Here is a 21,932-nt window from a genome sequence, read left to right as displayed (position 1 = left end):
TAAGCAGAGCAGAGACCTTTGTAATGTAGTTTCTCTGCAAAAAATCATCTACAACATTTTCTCCCGAGCTGATTATTTTATTTTAATAGTGCCCCGCCTAGAGACTATTTAGAAGCACCTGGAAATAACTGCAGAGTGTCGCACGTATGTTATCTGATTGACTACCTGGTGCAAAAAAGGAAAAGGAGAAAATTTGATAAATGTTTGTTGCATTCAATTTTTATTAACTCCTTGTGTGGACAACATTAGTCTGATTTGATTCTGGCTGGCATAAAGGTTGATTGAAAGCCCAGTAGAACCGATGGAAAGACTGCCCTTGACTTTGAGTCACATTCCTAATGGGCATCAGAAATATATATGCAACAATGAATGATAAAGAAATCCAGAGTTGAGGCTGCTTCTCCTAAGCGCCTTTATTGATACCTGCTAGGGAAATGTACATTCTGCTGTAAATGAAGTAGGCAATTGGAATGAATTGTGAATGTGTGATACTGAGTACATGAATGGAGTGCAGACTTCTGCACTTGGCTGGGCTTTTTAAAATATTTAATCTGTTAACGCTTTTATTTAAAAAACAACTTTTTTTGACCCTGAAATTTTAAGAGGAGCATTGTTAGATCTTAGTTTTGCATGCATTAATTTGTAGTATGCCTTAATGTGTATCAGCTATGTTGCAACTCTTTAGAGTCTATTTGCCAGTAATTCTCAATCATGAACTGATGGCAGAATTGATGCAGCAAGTGCTGAGAAGATCTATTTACATAAAATAACCAGCCTGCAGTTTGAACCTGAACATATGTAGATGAAGGTCCTTGTCAGACAGGGAGGCAGAGAGAGAGAGAGAAGGGATTTCAACCTGTACTGCAGCAGTTACTATGGCAACCAATTATTCAGTGCTAAATTATAACTGTTTATAACACTGGTAAAGAGGAAGGCTCAATTTTGTTTTAAAAGCTTGAAGGACCAAAAATCAGTAATGGCTGCTGGGCAAGGATGCTTCCCTAGTGTTAGAACATTTGATTTTGTGTATTACAATATGAAAATCCATCTGCCCACAATGCTAGACTGGCTGAGAATGCCCCAATATGGAGGAACAGAGACACACTTGAACTGGGGATGGTGAACAGTTCCAGCGGGCTGGCTGGCATCATGTTCAGACATGCACGGATTTGTCCTTCAAACAACAATGCAGTTAGAAAATTAAAATGTGACATAGGGCAAAATAACCCACAGCAAAAAGACGTGTGCAGAGGGTGTGTATTTTTTAATTTTTTTGGATACATTAAAAAACAGTCATTGACTGTTCAGAAAGATTTAAATGTCTAATAGTGAATTGGTAGAAACAAGGGTAAATCAACGTTATTTGTAATCTAGTGCAAGGTCTCAGGCAACAGGGAATTAATTTTAACCTCTGTCTCTAGTTCTTATCTGGCTCTTGTTATTGTGAGCCATCCTTCCTCATTTTCCTCCATTAATTTCTGGTCCCTAACTTTTCACTCACGGATTTATTCAAAAGCCCAGCTGTTTGCCACTGTTTAGGCTGAAACATTCTCAGACTGACTCTCCATGGTCATGCCTCCGACATTGCTCTTGCAACTTTAGAGTCTGAACATTGACCTGTATGCTGTCTGTGATTGGCTACAAAGGAATACCTGACCAAATAATTGTGAGCCGTCCTCAGATTTTGTTATAAAGTATAAATGTCTGGTTCTAAAGAGAAAAATAAGATGTCTCGTCTTGTACTAAACCCCACAAAATGTAGGAAAGGCCTTTCCTTTAATAGACATGCTGCTGAATTATGAGTCTCCCCTCTAATCGATGTGAGTGGTATCAGGTGATCAGATTTCTGATAGAAGGAAATGTTTTATTGGTGACAGGATGGTTCATGGGCTGTGGAGCTTTCCACATTTAGGTGGGCTGGTCTAAACCACCAGAGTGGGTCAGGAGTGAGCCAGAGCTTTTCCCACCTGCTGTTTATCTGGTGGTCTCAGACCAGTTCCTAGTAGGCTGATGTTCATATAATGAAAAGCCTTTGCCAGCGCTGCCCCCTATCTCAGCTGAGTAGCCAAGGATTGAATAGTTATGGAGGATGAAGCACGCTTTACCCTGGGGAATAGGCCAGGACAGGGTTGAGCAAGAGCAGGGCTAAACGCATGCTGGTGCTGCCTGGGTGTGGCTTGTTACCATCACACTGGACCTGGCTATGTAGGACACAGCCTAATGTTTTGTAAGAAGTATCTACATTGCTAAATATAATAATTGGCAACAGCTTCCCCCCAGGAGAGGGGGCGGTCCATGGAAGCTCATGACAGAACTCATGGTCCCTGGCTAACTGGCTCCCTTTGTACTGTGTGTGTTGATCACAGCTCTGTGTGTCTGTTGCTTTTAAAAACAATCTTCCTGCCAGCAAACCTCAGTGGAAATATTAGTCCTGCGTGCAACTTCAGATCAATCAGTCCTTCTGACTGCTTGGCTCCCCTCAGTTGATTATTGCCAATTAATGTGACTGCTCTCTATGGCAGACACAGAGCAAAATCAAAGTGCAAGTTCTGGGTAAGGAAGAAATATGCAAATGCACTGTTAGTGAGTGCAGAAGGTGACCTCTGGACCTCAAGGCCTTTGGCCAGCCAAGGGTCAGCCAGCAGCTGCTAGCTCTTCTGGGGGCTTGTGACAAGGTCCATTCACTGCAAGAGCTCATCCTCCTGGCTGGGCATGGAGTAGCGGTTTTCTTCCCATATGGCACCCCCCGCCAATGTTCACTCAGTTGTGGTGGCGGTGTCTTCCCGCAATTCACAGTGCTCCCTCTTTGCGACTCAGCCTCCGGCTCGGTCACCATGTAGTCCCCTCAGTTCTGGGGTATCAAAGTCTCACTAGACCAGCTGTCCAGGTGGCACCTCCAATATCCTGCGCCACTTCCCAGTGGCTGGTAAGGGAACCCAGGCCCCCCCTCTACACTGGATTCCAGCCCCGGGATCCTATAACCAGCAGCCATGGTCTGCCCAGTCCCACTCTTTGCTGCTGCTTCCCTGCGCTTCTTCCTACCCTGCCTTCTCAGACTTTCTTTCCCCCACAGCTCCTCCGGCTTGACCCATCTTCCAGGGCTTATTTTCACCCTGCGTTTCTTCCTTCCCAGCTCTCTTCTCTCATAGAGTGACGGCAGCCTCTGTCCCTGCAGCCTCTTTCTGCTGCAAACTTCCTGGCTTTATACCTTACCCAGCTTCTCCTCTAGTGGGGCTTCATCAGCAATTAGTCATTTATAAATCCGTGGGCCTCCCTTCAGATGCCAGTGTGAAGGGTAATTGGCCTCTTTTGGGCCACCTCAACCCCTTCAGGGCTGGTGTTGGTGAACACCCTATCACATATCCTCCCCTTTAAGACTGCAACCCTTGGGGGTACAGATGCCTTACTGTCTTAAAAATAATGAAACTTAAAAAAAAAAGTTTGGGGCTCTTTTCATTTGATGTTTGGCTTTTGAGCCTTTAGACTGCACTCTGATCACATGTTCAAGATTTTCTGTGCAAACATAAGAGCTAGAAACTTTATATATACAGTATATGTGAGAGCTGAGATTCTCATGTGGTCACCTGACTCCAGGAGCTGAGACTTTAAGGAGAACACCAAATATTGTGAGACTCATGATAAAATCAGGAGTGTTGACAACACTTAGCAAAGGTTAGGGCCAAGATTTTACAATATAATGTTGGAGGGGGAGGGGTGTTCTCGTATCCTGCTGGTCACCATCAGATTGAAATTATTTGGGTGTTGCATTCTCTTTTTAACCTTCTCTTTTTCAAGGAAAGACTAATGTTGCACAAGGGATTTGGCCTTTGGCTACAGGCTGCCAGTGGGGTGCTGCCCTTCCTGCCTTTCCTTTTCTCCATTTGGCTATTGCTGTTTTCTTTTCTAGCCTGTCTCTTTCACGTGTCTGCTCTCTTTGGACTCCTCTTTACTTAACACACATGAAAGCAGAACAGTACCATTTGCACACCAACATGGTATTGGGTCCTGATGGCTGTACTCAGGCAGAGCTATCCTTGGGTTCAGTGGGACTGCAGGCGAGGCCCCATAGACTCCATGACAGAAACGGGAACAGGTCAAGATACTGATATGTTGGCAACTCAGGGCTGTAGGAAACCTTATTGCCCACAGTGATAATGGATAGAAGGAAATAATTTCTTCCTGCTCCCACACTGCAGAACTTTGGATCATATACACCTGGGAAGGGGCCTGGTGTGGTGTCAAGAGAAGAGTAAAGTGCAAAGCGTGTGTCTGGACTGTGAAATGTAACTGATTTACAGCGAGAAGGCCGGGGCTGGGGGGAGGGAGAGCTGTGGTGCTGTCAGTGCAGCAAATAACAGAGCTGAAGAGAAACTGACAAAATCAGTGTTTGATAATCGAACCGATGTAACACAACTAAAGAAATCCTGTCTTCCTTAGCTCCCATAGTTGCCATATGAGAGTACCATTTTATTTATGCTAAGACATAAACAAATACAAGGCAGAAATCCATAAATTACCTTGTTTGATGTCAATCAGAGATGTTGCAGAACTTGAAATTTTAGGATCTTTTAGAAAAGCAGTTAGCTGTCTCTGTCGATGACATAGCATATGTCACTGGTTAGAGCTGTTGTTTTCTTTAACACATCATTCAGTTTTTTAATATATAGATTAATTTAGCATCCGTTGCTATCTATTTATTTGTCTGTTTTATACCATCACAAATCAGAATAGTACCTGGGTGCTACCTTGCGGTAGCCCCGGGTGATTTTGTGAAAATACATATATACTCATCACAAAGGATAGGCCGAATAAACAACCCCTTTACGTGACTAGGACCAAACATCCCCACGACACACATGGTGCAGCATTGACAGTGAAGTAAGAGCGTGATTTACAGATACATTGGACAAGACAGCTGTTTCCAAAATGAATGTCGTCTGTGTTGCATTATTTTCCATTTAATTTATATGTAGGCTTTTCTATTACCCCTGGGGGAATTCTGCGCCACTGCGCAATGCAGAATTTTGCAGAAATTAATGTAGTGTGTGCAGAATTTCCTTTCCCCCACAGAAATGGGCTGCAATGCTGCTGGCTGCCACTAGGGGCCACTGGACTCAGCAGAGCCCAGCTCGCACATGGAAGACACTGCTGCGGGCAGGGAGAGGGAGCTAGCGGGTTCCTGGCAGCTGCAGTTCCCAGCATGCCCTGAGGGAAGGCGAGGGCGGTGCGCGGGAAACTCTGTGCAAGCCCCAGACTGAGCATCAGGCTATTTTTCCCTCTGCGTCCCTGGGCTTAGGGGTGGGGGGAGAGGGATGGGTGTTTGGGCAAGGGGGGGCCCACAGGTGGGTTCTGGTGGGGGTGCGGGTATCTGGGGCAGGGGGGCCCTGCAGCTGAGATCGGGGCGGGGGGAGGTCGAGTGTATTGGCTGCAGGGGCCCTGCAGGTGGGCTCTAGGGGGGAGAGGTTGTTTGTGTCTGGCTCCCTGGCTGGGCTCAGGGAGGGGGGAAAGGGGGCAGAGAAACAGGAACTGGGTTATCATAGGGGTTTCTTTAACTCTCTACTCCTGGGGGAATTTTTATGTATCTGTATTGTTACAAACATACTTGCTGACAGGTATTTTGAAATAAATTACCAAAATAATTGAAACTGGTGTGATTATGTAGTGTTATTCTGACAAATAAAATTTGCAGGATTTTAAATATTGTGTGCAGAATTTTTAAATTTTTGGCCCAGAATGCCCCCAGGAGTATTCTATGGTGCTCACCATTGTAGTTTCTGAGCATTTAGCACATGTTGGTGCATTTATACTCCCAGCATGTCTGTGATGTAGGTAAGTATTCTTGTCTCCATTTTACAGATGGGATACTGAGGCACAAGGTCACCCAGGAAGTCTGTGGCAGAACTGGGACTGGATATCAGAACATAAGAATGGCCATGCTGGGTGAACCAGTGGTCTATCTAGCCCAGTATCCTGTCTTTCAACAGTGGCCGGTGCCAGATGCTTCAGAAGGAATGAACAGAATGGGGCAATTTATTGAGTGATCTATCTCCTGTTGTCCAGTCCCAGCTTCCAGCAGTCAGAGGTTTAGGGACCCCCAGAGCTTGGAGTTGCATCCCTGACCATCTTGGCTAATAGCCATTGATGGACCTGTCCTCCCTGAATTTATCTAATTCTTTTTTGAACCCAGTTATACTTTTGGCCTTCACAACATCCCCTGGCAATGAGTTCCACAGATTAACTAAAGAAGTACTTCCATATGTTTGTTTTAAACCTACCTATTAATTTCATTGGATGACCCTGGTTATATGCGAAGGGGTAACTAACACTTCCTTATTCACTTTCTCTACACCAGCCATGATTTTATAGACCTCTATCTTATCCCCCCTTAGTTGTCTCTTATCTAAGATGTCATTTTAATCTCTCCTCATATGGAAGCTGTTCCATCCACCTAATCATTTTTGTTGCCCTTCTCTGTACTTTTTCCAATTCTAATGTATCTTTTTGGAGATGGGGGTGAACAGAACTGTACGCGGTATTCACAGTGTGGGCATATCATAGGTTTATAGAATGGCATTATGATATTTTCTGGCTTATCATCTATCCCTTTCCTAATGGTTCCTAGCATTCTGTTAGCTTTTTTGTCTGCCGTTGCACATTGAACAGATGTTTTCAGAGAACTATCCACGACTCCAAGATCTCTTTCTTGAGAGGTAACAGCTAATTTAGACCTCATTATTTTGGGATTACATTTTCCAATGTGCATTACTTTCCATTTATCAACATTGAATTTTGTCTGCCATTTTCTTGCCCAGTCACCCAGTTCAGTGAGATCCGTTTGTAACTCTTTGCAGTCAGCTTGGTCTTAAATATCTTGAGTAATTTTGTATCATCTGCAAATTTTGCCACTTCACTGTTTACCGCTTTCTCCAGCTCATTTATGAATATGTTGAACCACACTTGTCCCAGTACAAGTTCCTTGTGGAACTCTGCTATTTACCTCTCTCCACTATGAAAATTGACTCTTTATTCCTACCCGTTATTTCCTGTCTTTTAACCAGTTACTGATTACCCATGACAGCTCACTTTGCTTTAGAGCCTTTGGTGAGGGACTTTGTCAGAGGCTTTCTGAAAGTCCAAGAACACTATATCCACTGCATCACCCTTGTCCACATGCTTGTTGATGCCCTCAAAGAATTCAAATACATTGGTAGGCCTGGAATTCCCATTACAAAAGCAGTGTTGGCTCTTCCCCCAACAGATCATGTTCATTTATGTGTCTGATAATTCTGTTCTTTACTGTAGTTTCAACCAATTTCCCTGGTACCGAAGTTAGGCTTACCACCCTGTAATTGTCAGGATCGCCTCTGGAGCCTTTTTTAAACAATCAACATTAGCTATCTGCTGGTCATCTGACAGCCTCCATGTGATAAGTTACCTACCACAGTTAGTAATCTTGCAGTTTCATATTTGAGTTGAACTAGTACTCTTGGGTGAATTGCATTTGGTCCTGGTGACTTGTTACTATTTAGTTTCTCAGTTTGTTCCACTCAATTCAGTGTGGGACAGATCCTCAGATTTGCCATCTAAAAAGAATGGCTCAGGTGTGGGAATCACCACACCTCGCATCCCCTGCAGTGAAGACTGAGGCAAAGAGTTCATTTAGTTTCTCTGCAATGGCCTTGTCTTCCTTGAGTGCTCCTTTAGTACCTCAATCATCCAGTGGCCCCCACTGATTTTTTGACTGTCTTCCTGCTTCTGATGCACTTAAATATTTTTTTTGCTGTTAGTTTTTGTGTCTTTTATTGCTCTTCAAATTTGTTTTTGGCCTGCCTAATTATTCTTCTACACTTGACTTGCCAGAGTTTACGCTCCTTTCTGTTTTCCTCCGTAGGATTTGACTTCCAATTTTTAAAGGATGTCTTTTTGTCTCTAACTGCATCTTTTACTATGTTCTTTAGCCATGGTGGCATTTTTTGGCTCTCTTGCTGTTTTTTTGAATTTGGGGTATACATTTAGTTTGAGCCTCTTTTATGGTGTTTTAAAATAGTTTCCATGCAGTTTGCAGGCTTTTCACTCTCTGGACTATTCCTTTTAGTTTCCATTTAACTAGCCTTCTCATTTTTGTGTAGTTCGCCTTTTTGAAGTTAAATGCTAGTGTGATGGGTTTCTTAGGTAATTTCCTCCCTAGAAGGATGTTAAATTTAATGACATTATGGTCACTATTACTGAGCGGTTCAGCTATATCTACCTCTTGGACTAGATCCTATGCACCACTGAGACTAAATACAGAATTGCCTCTCCCCTTCTGGGGTCCAGGACTAACTGCTCCAAGAAGCTGTCATTAATAGTGTCTAGAAATTTTCTCTCTGGATTGCATAATGAGGTGACATGTTTCCAGTCAATATGGGGATAGTTGAAATGCCCCATTGTTATTGGCTTCTCTGTTTTTGTAGCCTCTCAAATCTCCCTGTGCATTTCACAATCACCATCCTGGACAGGTGGTTAGTTGTATATTTCTACTGGTATACTCTTATTATTCAAGCATGGAATTTCTGTCCATAGAGTTTCTGTGGTGCTGTTTGATTCATTTAAGATTTTTACTACATTTGACTCCACGCTTACTTGCACATGGAGTGCCACTCCCCCCACCAACATGACCTATTTCGTCATTCCGATATATCTTGTATCCTGGTATTACCCTGTCTCACTGGTTATCACCATTCCACCAAGCTTCTGTGATGCCTATGATATCAATATCCTCATTTACACGGTGCTCAAGTTCACCCATCTTAGTATTTAGACTTCTAGCATTTGTGTACAAGCACTTATAAAACTTGTCAATACTTAGTTGTCTGCCTTCTGTCTGCCTTAGTTGTCTGATGTAATTGAATGGGGACTCTTGTTCATTTGACTGTTTCTCTTTAGTTCCTACCTGTACTTTATCAACTTCTATCCTCTCCTCTTTAATAGGATATAGAGTATCCCCTTTAATAAATCCTTCCCTATGGGATGTGTCTGTCTGACCTGTCGGCTTTCCCCCAGCCCTTAGTTTAAAAACCCCTGTACAGCCCTTTTAATTTGACATGCCAGCAGCCTGGTTCCATTTTGGTTTAGGTGGAGCCCATCCTTCCTGTATAGTCTCCTCCTTTCCCAAAAGGTTGCCAATTCCTAATAAACCTAACTCCCTCCTTCGAACACCATTGTCTCCTCCACACATTGAGACCCTGCAGTTCTACCTATCTACTTGGAACCCTGTCTGGAACTGGAAGCATTTCAGAGAATGCTACCATGGAGGTCCTGGACTTCAATCTCTTACCTAGCAGCCTAAATTTAGCCTCAAGGACCTCTCTGCTACCTTTCGTTGTGCCACTGGTTCCTACATGTACCATGACACTAGCTCCTCCCCAAGCCTACATGTAAGTCTGTTTAGATGTCTCGAGAGGTCCGCAGCTTTCACACCGAGCGGGCAATTCACCATGCGGTTCTCCCGGTCATCACAAACCCAACTATCTATATTTCTAATAACTGAATCCCCTATGACTATTCCCTGTCTGGAGGGGTATCCTCCGTGTGAGAGGATCCCATGACATCATCTGGAAGGAGAGTTCCAACCATGGGATCGCTGATGTGCTCCTTCCCCAAGTCTTTCATCTTCCTCAACTGTCCAGAGGCTGGCAGCCTGGGGCGGGACCGCTCAACTGTCCTGGAAAGTCTGTGCTTCCTTAGCTCCTCCAGTTCAGCCACTCTGGTCTCAAGAGCCCGTACTCAGTCCGGGAGGGTCATACGCTGCTTGCACTGAATGTGCATATATGTTACCTGCCCACAAGGCCTGTCATCCTACATGCTGCATTCAGTGCAATAAACTATACAACCCCTACTCTGCAGCTGGTCTTCTGTCTGCATCATTATATAGCAGATCTGCTGAGTCGCAATCCAGTGCCTTAACCAGAGGACTGTCCTTCCCCTGCAACAAAATTATGAATGGAAAACAATGTTCCTGCTTGTGTCTCCTACAGTCAGACCCTTCTTACAGCCCAGATTAGGCCAAGTGGGAGTGGCGTTTCCTTGGCTTCTGCTAGGGTGTTGCTATCCACATGTACTGTGGCTGGAGTGTTTTAAAATGTGAAAGTAACAAATGGGAATGACTGAATCTGGCAAATGACCAGAAGGGTTTGTGCAGGGAAGCTGGGGAGGGGAGATCCTGGCCCTTCCTTCACTGTCCCTTCCTCTTTTAGGGGAGCAATGATGAAATATCTGAAAACGAAGAGGAACTGGAGGAGAAATCTGAGAGCGAAGGAAGTGACTATTCGCCCAACAAAAAGAAGAAGAAGAAGCTCAAAGAAAAGAAAGAGAAAAAAGCCAAGCGGAAGAAGAAAGATGAAGAGGAGGAGGATAACGAGGAAGGAGGTTTAAAGGTACCTACAATTAGACTGTCCAGGACCTAGCACCCCATTAGTCGGGTTGTTTCTGAGAATGGGAACCTTAGGGCACCTCCCTGTTACTCTCTCTGAATGCGAGGATGGGCTGTGGCAGCACAGCTTGTGGGAAAAGGCCAAGGGGGCTGGTTTTTACTCTATCCTGCACTTCCTCAGGAGGAGTTTCGTTTCAGTCTCTGCCCATATCCCTACCTGGGGGTCTGATCCTGCAGGGAATGGAGTGCTCCCACTCCCACACGCTCCCAGAGGAGCCGAGGGCACTCGGCACCTGGCAGGATTTGTGCTTGGGAGAGCTGTGTGGAGGAGGAAATTCTGTTTCATGAAGGATTTGGAAATTTGGCTTCGTTCCAAACTGGAGCAAAAACTAAAAATTTGAAATTCTCCAAAGAAAAATTCTGACTTTTTTTGTTTGTTTTGGGTTGATTGAAACATTTTGTTTCAGTTTTGACTTTTAAAAATGCTTCATTCTATTACAAAATAAAAACATTTCACAGTGGAAAGCCTGAAGGGTTTTGTTGTGACAATGTTGAAATGGAACATTTCCATATTGCCAGAACTTTCCCCGTTTTTTCCAAACCAGAATTCCAGCGAAATGGATCTGAGTTCGGGAAGCGTGTCAGCATCGATGGCACTGGTTATTCTGGTGGGAAATGATTCTTCAACCAGCTCCAGCCCCTTGTCCCTCTGTTAGTTTGGCTCTTAGCTGCTCTTTGGAGGTCTCTGTTGCACAGTCACCAGTAGTGCCATTGAGAGTTGTGTTTCATTTGTGTATCTGGTTCTGTGGAAAAGCAGATGAGAGACAACTCTCTGGCTCCTCGGACACTGATGTTAAAACAGACTTTGCTTTTCAAAAAAACCCACTAACACCGGGGTCATCCCTCCCCCAGGTGCGGAAAAGCAGCAGCACCCAGTGAGTCACTGGAGTGGACTGGGGCCTTGGGCTGTCACAGCTACTAGCAAATGGATTTTGCCGCAGTTCCCATTTATGCATTTGATGTGCCCACAAATTACGTTTTGTGGTGACACTAAAGCTGTGGAGACGTCACACTGTAGTGGGGTTAGGGCAGCATTTGGAAGGCCCTGTATTGTTTTCAAGCTAGGTAGTGTATTCGTTTACTAAGCACTTGTGCACGCTCCGTCTTTTAACCTACAGAAACAAATCCCCATGTTGTGGGTGTCTAGGAGTAGCACTATATAAGAGGCGTGGCTGCGCACCGCTCGTTCGTAGCACCTCAGTTATTTGCATTAAATGTATCCCTTTGTAAATCCATAGGAGCCCAAGAGCTCAGCGCAGCTAATGGAGGAATGGGGCCTGGATGATGTGGATTATATTTTCTCAGAAGAAGATTACCATACTCTGACTAATTACAAGGCTTTCAGTCAGTTTCTCAGGTAAGAGGCTGAGCGGTGGAGCATTGTGCGTATGGATGGGGATCTTTTTTGTACTTGGTTACTACCCAATCGAGTTGATAAAGCCAGGGCATTAGAATCCTAATTCCTCACCAACAGAAAACCAACCATGTGCAGTTTACTGACATTCTGCCAGACTGCACAATCAGCTCCTCCTCACGTGCAGGATCTGGGCTACAATCTCTGCAGAGACTCCGGATGTATCCCAAGTGGGGTTCTGCTCTCGCCCATAGCCAGCTGGACTCTAGGAGGTCACTGTTTGCTTTGAGGGCGAGGTTGGATGCAGCAGGGAACAGTTGCAATGTCCTATCACGGTGCTATACAAGTAGTAATGAATTAGCCCTGGCTCCAAAGCATTCTCTTTGCCTGTTTAAGTTTGCTGCCCTGGTGCATCATCTATACCTTGGTGCTTCACCACATGTATCCGAGAGTTGTTCTTCAGGACACAGTTTTCCAAGGGGTTTCATTGCAGGACTGGTTGGAAAAGGCAGAAATATTTTCACAAAAAAATTTGCCCAATTTTTTGTTGTTGAAAATTGTGAATCCCCCCCCCCCCCCCCCCCCGGCCTCCGGCTGCTCTTTAAACTGGTTGAAAACGATCAAAGATTTTTTTGGGGAAAAAAAAGTCATTGAATATTTGAACATTTCCCCTCTCTTTCCTTGCTAGGGCAGTTTTGGTTTCTACCATTTTCAGTGCATCTGTTGCCAGTGACTCTTCACAATCGGTGTCATGCATTGGCCACTAATTCATGTTACGCTTTTCCCTAGCGCGTGATGAGTTAAAACAATCAGACAGCAGAGGAGCCCTATTGACTGGTGGTTTTTCCCGCCCCGCCCTGCAGGCCTCTCATTGCCAAGAAGAACCCCAAAATCCCCATGTCCAAGATGATGACGGTGCTTGGTGCCAAATGGCGAGAGTTCAGCGCCAACAACCCGTTCAAAGGCAGCTCGGCTGCGGCGGCAGCGGCTGCAGTGGCTGCAGCCGTGGAAACAGTCACCATTGCACCCCAGCTTTCTGCCAGCCCTCAGCAGTCTGCTCTGCCCATGGCCATCAGGAAAGCAAAAACCAAGGAGGGCAAAGGTAACGGGCCAGGCAGGAATGAATGGCTAACCAGACAGCTTGGGTAGATCTTGCAATGATAAATGATACATTTACTTGCAATATATTATTTAGCCACTAGATGTGTCCGTGTGCTACCAGACAGGGTGTGAAGCCTGGTAAGCAAGGGAGACAAAGCTGGAAATTGAGCTGTGGGGAAACTTGTGTGTCTGTAGTTTGTATTTGTTTTCTACAATAAATGCCACAGATGAACTGTGATTCCTTATGTCATGACCGATCATGTTAGCAGGACCATGGAAGATTGTATAATTTGTATCCTATTTTAAATAAAGCAATAATCATAATATTTCTTAATGTGATACCTGTGTCACAAAGGATCTCAAAGAGCTTTATAAATATTTGCTAGTGAAATCTCGCAACCTCCTGGAAAGTGCACTTTTCAGGCTGGTGTGAATTTGCAGGCCAGTAAGATCAGGACTGAGGGGCATTGGAAAATCTGTTGGGGGAAACTCAAATGGAATAGTAGGGGTGGTAGGATGCAGGGCAGGACATTGGCAGAGCAGATGTGTTCTGTCTGTATGCCTCTGTAATATTCAGCAGTCCGGCCGGTGCATTCCATCTGGACTGACCTAGGACGTTCAAGAACAGTCAAGAGACCACAATAGAAAAGATTACAAAAATAACGTATAAGGTATTTGATTTCCTAGAAGGCAGATGGAAGGACACTGCCTTCAAACCCCATTTGCAAGCACAGGGCTGACCATGTTAATCTACAGCAGCTCCTATGGAATTGATCTCATTTTTATTGAAATGAGTTTGTTACTATTAACATTTTCCTGCTCCTGACGGTGGAGACGGGAGGCTTCCCTCAGTGTTCAGAAAGGGCTTCCTGAGTCATTGGAAGAAAAAATGGGGAAAAGGAGGAGGGAGAGGAATCTCCCTTTGTTCCCACAGTGTTTTTCTTCATGAAGTTTCTGTTCCAATTATGCAGCAATCAATTCCCGATGCCTCGAGAGCTTTGAAAGGAGCAGCCCAAGAGGCTTGGTGCTGGTTGCAACAGTTTTCCTTTCCCATAGTTTTAGTGCAGCATCTCTCAGTCCACTTGGTTGATCTTGTGGGAGGAAGCTGTCGTCTGTCTCCCTGGCCACACCCCCAGAGGTTAGTTATTTGCACCCATCTCTGCAGTATCTGAGCTGCAGTCCCTTTCCTGGCCCCTGGGGGGCAGGCTGCACTCTTCCCCCAAATGCAAAGCAGTTAAATATGAACCCTGGTTTATAAGTGAAGCAGTTGGCCATCCCTTAGTATTTGCTTAGGGTTCCCACTGCGGAGCCACAGAGAGCCAGGAATCCAGGGGAAAGAAGCACTTTCAGGGAAGGAGACATGCTGCTTTCATTGCTCTGCTCTTGCATTTATAAAAGTTCAGTGAGGAATGTGTGTGAAGCATCATTTTCAAACAGGAAGGAAACTGTAAAAATGTAGAGCCTTGAACGTGGGACCTTCAGCACCAAAGCACAGGCCTTTGCCTCTTTAACTAAAGGAGTCGCTCTGTTAACGGGTAGCAGTATTAGGCACTTATCCTCTGTGTGGATTCAGTGTGCGTGGGGGAACATGATGTGATAAGCTAGAATGTTACACAGGCAATGCAAACACTCAGAAGATACTTGAACGAAGGTAAATTATGAGCGATGGGATTTGGGGAGAATGTAGAAATCAAGGTGTCCATCATTAGAACGTCAAGAAAATCTTTTTGTTCATTTAGGTCCAGGAGTGCGGAAGAAAATCAAGGGCTCCAAAGATGGGAAGAAAAAGGGGAAGGGGAAAAAGATGGCGGGCCTGAAATTCCGGTTTGGAGGAATCGCCAACAAAAGGAAAAAAGGCTCCTCAGTAAGCGCTCTCTGTCTCTAAACGGTGAATGTTGGTGCTGGTGGAAGGTGCTGGGCGGGCAGCCCTGGAGATTGGAGTCCTCTGTTTCCCCCCCAACATTTTGGGTAGTGGCCGGGCAAGCTTCTCCTGCCTGAAGCCCCATTCGCAGATAGGAGAAGGGTGTTCAGTTCTGTAGCTCATTCAGTTTTGGCCTCTCGCTGCCAAGAAGGGAGACAATTAGTGCCAGTTGCACTGATGGGTATTGGATGTGGCTACTTGTCCCACAGAGCTGGGCTGTGACCATCAACCCATTTCGCACAGGGGGAAATTCACTCCTGTGCAGAGAGGGGCCAGCACACAGTCTGAGCAGCACCAAGGGCTGGAGTGGAATTTACACAGGGCATTGGCCCTCTGCACTGGCATGCATTTCACCCACTGAGAGCGCCGGGGAAATGCTGGCAGTCCCTCTGCACTTGGGCCTGGGTAAGGAAATCTTAAAATCTCATTTGCGTTTCTTTGTTAGAAACCAATCTTTGCTCAGTGGGTATTCTTTGGAAGAGAACTGCATCCAGGCTCACGTTCCTAGAGATGGCATGTTGGGGAATTTCTTCCACTAAAATCATAGAATCAGTTTTAATACTTTGCTGTGGTGAGTTCAGTGATAACATAATTTCAGATTTCATTTGCAAATAAACTCTTTAGGGCCTGCCCTTGTACTGAATGCATGTCAGAGAGAATTAGCAAATGCTTTAATTCTATTACCATATCTAGCCTGTGGTTTTTCCAGCACAGTTCCTGGAGTAGACGACCATAGGAATAAATGGAGGGACAAAAAAATCTGTAATACAGTTTGCATGCTGTGCACTTGGCAGTGTATGAATATCAAATGTATGCCGAGTATTTTAAAGAATAAATCTTTTAAATAACTGTTGAATAAGGACAGAACTCCTGTAGGTCTTGATAATATTGATCAGAATCCCATTAATTCAGCCTTACTGGAGTTCACTAACCCTCTGGATCCATTGCACGTAATATAATCAGTTTGTAAATTACTTTTGTGCGACAGAGATTCAAGTGAAAGAAGCGTTTTTGAACCAGTCCACTGCAGTAGTTTTCAATCATAAGTATTGAATATGTGGCAAATTTTCAAAAATGGGCCCTAGATTTGTGCATTCACATTTTCAAGTGATGCTAAAAGCTCAGAGTTGCTCCCACGGTTAGTTAGAGGACTAAGTACGGGGTGTGTGTGAATCAAAGCTTTGGGGAGATGGGTTTAGGGTCCAGAATGAGAATTTAGACATGTTAATTTTAGGTGTGATGTCACAGTGTAAGTTTTAGCTCATTTAACTATTTGCAAAAAAAAAAAAAAAAATCAACTAAGTAGTGAATTTGTGACTTTTTGTGTGCGCGTGCGCATGCCGGGGTTACAGCAGTCTGAAGCAACGGGGGTGTGTGTGCCCTCACCGTATCGGACCTGGAGAGGTAGTGCAGCCACCCAAGCGAGGGAGAGGAGGAGAGCTCCCCACTTTTAGCAGAGGGTGTGGTAGCTTTGTTTCCCCCAGCCCTGCTCCCCCTCACTTTAACAGACACACATGCTTGTTTAGTGCTTTTCCTGGCAGGGGCTATTCTGGTTGAGGCCTGGAATTCTGAGCCCTCATTGTGTCTGATACGCAAAGCTCCTGTTGGCTGGATCAGTCCCGTTTTGTGATCCAGGCAAAATCTGAACTGTGCTCAAATACAGTATCTCATGGAGCTACTTTTCAAGGGCACGAGCCAACAGCTCTTTACCTGCCAGGCCCTAGGTGAGGATGCTGCATTTCTCCTGCCAGACTAAACCTGTCTAGTTGCCTGTGCTGTAACCCCGACTCACCCAAGCCGTGCCATTGACTCCAGGGAGGGGTGCAGGGAGTAGCCCTAGTGGCTGAGGTGTTCGATCAGACCATTGGGCCTTCTGGTCCAGTGTCCTGCCTCTGGCCAATCCCCGGTGTTCAGGGGACACTGAGCCGTCCCAGAATGACCCCTGGCTGGTTGTGCAGTGCACTCTGTGCATTTGTGAAGGTGTTGTCAGAGACAGCCGGGGAGCCCAGCCTCCGGCTCTTGTCAGGTAAGTGGAGAAGGAATTGGACTGTCGCCTGATTTAAATGGCTTGATTTGCACCCTTTAAATCTGCACTCAGAGTCTTTCGGTGATTTGGGATCTTAATCTGTCTGCTCCCTTCAGTGGCTGCTGGAGGTACCAGTGAACAGGCCTGGCAGCCTCCCTGCAGAGCTGAAGGGGAGAGAGCATTGTCCTGCAGAGACCAGTGGCTCGACACTGAGTCCGAGAGATTGGTGTAACACACAAAATTTACTTTGTGACACACTCTCATAACCTCTGCACCGTGGCACCAGGAGCCGTATAAGCCTGCATGGGGCCTGTCCCTAACTACTCAATGAGCCTGCAAGCTTTGCCGCTTGCTCTCGATGGGCTCAGCCCCGAGGCGCTCACTCCATGGGCTGTGTTCTCCCTGTGCATTCGCCCAGCTCCTCGGTGCTGTGCTCCTCCTGCCACAAGGACTGGCCCTCTGGCAGCGGGGGACGAGAGGCCAACGCTTTGCCTCTGTGTGGTTTGATTTCCCTTGCAGAGTGAAGAGGAGGAGCGGGAGGAGTCGGACTTTGACAGCGCCAGCATCAACAGCTCTTCGGTGCGCTCCGAATGCTCGGCAGGCTTGGGGAAGAGAGGGAAGAGGAGGAGAAAGAAAAAGAGGAGTAGGCCATTTCTTTGTACTCCGCTCCAGTTCTGTTTGGATTTCCCGCTTTGATGTGTGCTTCTCTGGTCCCTGGAGCCCTGTGTGGGAGCTTTCACTGCAGCATCTGACCCTGGCTCCGTGTGGGGGGGTGTGGGGGCGAGGGGCGCCTTCATTCACACCCAATGCGAAACGCCACTGCTGGCTTGTGTCTCGCCAGGGCTGTGAGCAGCTCCCGTGCTTTCAGCACTACCGCGCAGCCCCAGCACAGCCTGCTTTGGAGGGAGAGCCCTGTCTGCTGGCCTGGCATTGTTCCCCTTCCATGGAAACGGTATTTCCGGGAACACGCCACCAGTAAATTTAGCCTTACAGTGTGGCCAGCCACGTAAGCCAAGGTGTCTAGCTGACATTTGGGCCATAGGGGAGCATGAAGATGTGAACGAGATTAGGGTTTTTTTGCCTGTGTTAAATGCCAGAGTAATTTGCAGGGCGCATGCTTCATTCAGCCTCACGGACATGCCCTGGAATAAGAAATGCATGCAAGCAGCAGGACAAGACACGCAGCAGGGTATTGGATCAGACGTATCTATCCGTTTTTGGATACCATTGATTTTTTTAGCGACACTTTCTCTGCTTCATTGCTACTGAAAAAATCCATAAAGGTCCCTTTGGACTGAACTGCCCAGAACTGTTCCATGGGCACCGGCTCGGCAGCTTCTCTCTCCGCCCCCGGAGGACTCCAGGAGCGAAGCGTATGACTGGTTTCCCCCCACCCTCCCGGTCTTCCATTAACTGCAGCAGCTTGGCTCCTCCTCAGCTGTTGCTGGCTCAGCACAGCCATCTGCTCCATGGCAGCACCGGCCCTGCTGTGCTCTCAGCTTGGGCAGTCATTCACTCTTGTAGTGCGACAGAAAAGATCCTTTTCCTTTTATCTTCCGGCCTTGCTCAGCACGAGATATTTCAGATCCAGAAATTCCAAATATCCTGTAGCTTCTTATCTTCACCCTCAGGTTATACTTCCAGTCAATCAAAGGGAAGCTTCTGGATGTGGGGCTGGAAGCTTCTGCTGGGATAGGAAATGAGACTGTCTCACCCCGGCCATGCGTAGTCCTGATTCTCTGGGTTTGACATCTTACACCGGTGAGCGCTGAGCTCACGAAGACTGGGACTGGCCCCTCCACCAAGACGGAATCTGTTTAGTCTTTTTGTTTGTTGTTCACGTTGCAGCAGTGCATGGAGACCCCGTTGTGCGAGGTGCTGTACAAATACCTAGTGAGAGGCAGACTCTGCCCCAAGGAGCGTATAGTCTTAGTAGATCAGACTGACAAAGGGAGGCTCATTATCTTCCCTAGTTTACAGACGAGCAGTTGTGCACAGAGCGTTTCAGTGACTTGTTCCAGGTCACTCAGGGAGGCTGTGGCAGAACTGGGACTTGAAGCCAGGTCTACTGAGTCCTAGGCCAGTGCCTTAACCATAGAGCCATCCTGCCCTTCCTTGTCCCCTGCTGTACCCGGTTGGAGGAGCTCCTGCCTCTGAGTCTAGCACGCACACAGGGAGACCAGAGTAGTCCAAAGAGGAAGAGTCCTTCTCGGCTGTGTTATTGTTGCATGGTACATTTGCAGTTGATGGTGATGGTATCTGCGGAGGTTTCTCTGACTGGCCTCCCTTGCAACCTCTCCAGGTTCTGGCATTCTCCATTGAGAGCCTGAAGGAACCAAAGGAGGATACAGTGTGGAGAGAGAAAGAGAAACAGAGGTGAGAGGATGCTGTGTGCAAAGACCCAGATAAACTGATGCTGAGGGACAGAGAGGTAGGGGAATGTAATAGATGGGGACTAAGGTGGAATGTTCTCTTTGTTTCCTTAATTTCTCTTGTAAAAGGATTAATTATATTTGTCTCATTTCCTCCTGGGAAAGCATGTGATGGCTGCTGCTTCTCTGACTGTCCTGTGTGTCCCTTGTTCTAGTTGACGAAGGGGATGGATATGAGACCGACCACCAGGATTACTGCGAAGTCTGCCAGCAGGGAGGGGAGATTATCCTGTGCGACACTTGTCCTCGCGCCTATCACCTCGTCTGCCTAGATCCTGAGCTGGAGAAAGCGCCGGAGGGCAAGTGGAGCTGCCCTCACTGTGTGAGTCACTGCGGGGTTGGTTTGAAACTGGGTAACTTTGCTGCTGAAAATCAGCTTGGGACCTAGTTGGGAGCACTAACGAAATGAGGGTGGCTCTTCTGCAGAGAGTAGCGCTCAGAGTTTTGTATGTCCCACCCCTCGCGGCACATGGAATTACCTAAATCACAGCGGCACCCTGCCCAAAAGGAGCCTTTGTTTTTTAGTTGGTGCCGTGTGACCATTGGCTCTGAAACCACGTCCGGGGCCAGAGCGGCAGGACTTGTCTATAGCCAAACTGAGCTGCAGTGTTCACCAGAGCGGTGGCTTAGTGGAGCTAAGGTTCAGGTGGGAAATGGCCTTGGCTCCCTGGATTCATGGATCCAAGTCTCTGGCAGGCTCACTTAGCGTCTCAGCCTCCTCAGGCAGTTCCTACCCCACAGGAGCTCCTGCAGCGGAGTGTTCGGGTGCTGAGGGTTGAGACCTCAGCCCACAGGGGAAAGTGCCCAGGTGTGTTTAGACATGTATCAGATACTCCCGGGGCACTGGATAGGCCACCGAAGTCACTGCTCAGCACTGTGCTGATGCCTCTTCCCTAGGAGAAGGAAGGGATCCAGTGGGAGCCGAAGGAAGAGGAGGAGGAGGAGGAGGAAGGAGGCGAAGAGGAGGAGGATGATCACATGGAGTTTTGCCGTGTGTGTAAGGATGGCGGGGAGCTGCTGTGCTGTGACACCTGCCCATCTTCCTACCACCTGCACTGTCTGAACCCGCCTCTGCCGGAAATCCCAAACGGTGAATGGCTCTGCCCGCGCTGTACAGTGAGTGTTACCAGCATTTGTCCTGCCGCCCCCAAGGAGGGGGGCTTAGCTTGACCTGAGGGTTTCAAAACTAGAAGCTAGAGTCCGGGTAGTCAGCTAGGTGCCCACAATCCCGTGCCCTCTTCCCCGATGGGCCTGCCGTCCTGCCCCTCACTTCCTGCTCTGCGGAGTCTGTCATCCCCCTCCCCGGCTGCCTTTAGGGCAGTGGCTCTCAAACTTTGGTACTGGTGACCCCTTTCACTTAGCAAGCCTCTGAGTGCGACCCCCCTTATAAATTAAAAACACTTCTTTATATATTTAACACCATTATAAATGCTGGAGGCAAAGCGGGGTTTGGGGTGGAGGCTGACAGCTCTCGACCCCCCCCCCCATGTAATAACCTCCCGACCCCCTGAGGGGTCCCGACCCCCAGTGTGAGAACCCCTGCCCTAGGGCCTGCTGGGTCTCTGTAAGGCTCCGTTCCCTGCACAGACTCACTGCCCTATGCAGATGACCGGTTATTTCCCTGCAGCTTTTTAGAGTAAGTGTCAGGTCCCATTTAATGCATCTCCTGCGTGAAGGAATCTCCCCACCAGAGGCAGCCGAGCTGCAGTGGCAGGTGGGTGTGATTTGTGGAGCCCGCGGCAGTGCTGGAGAATTAAATATGGGAATAGTGAAACAGTTATTACTTCCCGGCCCGTTCTGTCCCCAGCTGGGACATGTGCAGCATAATGGCCGCTCAGACAAAGCCATCCTTCTCCAGCACGCATGCATCCAGGGGATGGATCTGCCATCATTCAAGGTGCCTTGGGGGGGCACTCTCTCACCCACCCCACCCCATGTGTTTCACCCCTCTCACTCGGGCTTACTTGTTACTGTCTGACCAGTAAAGAAGGGCACTGATTAAGAAACAAGCCCTGGGGTTGACATAGCAGTTTGCACCGACGTCAGAGCACAGCAATTCCTTTCAGGACTGTCCAGGCTGAGTCAGAGGTGGCAGGCCAGGCCTGGAACTGGCCTGGCTCTGGGGTTGTTAAAAACTGCCCAGTTTGTTGCATGACCTTGGGTTCCCTTGAGTCTGGGCCTAATTTACTGCCAGTTGCTGCTGCCCATCCTGCCTGGGGATTTCCCACAGTGGAAGCAGTTTCCAGTTATGGCCCAGGCTCCAGCAGAGACTGTTCATGGGGGCTCTGGATTAGTGCACCTCCCTCTCTGCCCAGGCAATGCTCGGGTTACCATATTTAAAAAATAAAAAAAGAGGACACTCCACGGGGCCCTGGCCACGCCCCTTTCCCACCCCGGCCCCGCCCCAACTCCGCCCCTTCCCCAAAGTCCCCGCCCTAACTCCGCCCCCTCCCCTGAGCGCCCCGCATTCCCCCTCCTCCCTCCCAGCCACGCGAAAAGGGCTGCCCGAGCGCTACTGGCTTCACGGTTTGCCGGGCAGCCCCCAGACCCTGCGCCCCCGGCCGGCGCTTCCCCAGCGCAGCTGGAGCCCGGGAGGGGAAGCGCCCAGCTGGGGGCGCAGGGTCTGG

The 21,932-nt window shown here is 47.4% G+C and overlaps 1 protein-coding gene across 1 annotated transcript in view; it reads left to right on the top strand.

The window, feature by feature from the left end:
* The window catches only part of CHD5 (chromodomain helicase DNA binding protein 5), an 83,479-nt gene that overhangs the window by 22,847 nt on the left and 38,700 nt on the right, over window positions 1-21,932 (top strand). The window contains exons 3-9 of the mRNA XM_065421467.1: window positions 10,236-10,415; window positions 11,710-11,828; window positions 12,689-12,927; window positions 14,666-14,790; window positions 17,393-17,516; window positions 19,461-19,627; window positions 20,203-20,421. Coding sequence (XP_065277539.1) covers window positions 10,236-10,415; window positions 11,710-11,828; window positions 12,689-12,927; window positions 14,666-14,790; window positions 17,393-17,516; window positions 19,461-19,627; window positions 20,203-20,421 — 1,173 coding nt within the window. The remainder of the gene's footprint in view (window positions 1-10,235; window positions 10,416-11,709; window positions 11,829-12,688; window positions 12,928-14,665; window positions 14,791-17,392; window positions 17,517-19,460; window positions 19,628-20,202; window positions 20,422-21,932) is intronic.

The sequence above is a fragment of the Emys orbicularis genome, chromosome 22, assembly GCF_028017835.1.
Source record: "Emys orbicularis isolate rEmyOrb1 chromosome 22, rEmyOrb1.hap1, whole genome shotgun sequence".
Taxonomy (NCBI): domain Eukaryota; kingdom Metazoa; phylum Chordata; order Testudines; family Emydidae; genus Emys; species Emys orbicularis.
The sequence above is the reverse complement of the archived record's forward strand: the minus strand, read 5'-3'. Positions and strand labels throughout refer to the sequence as shown.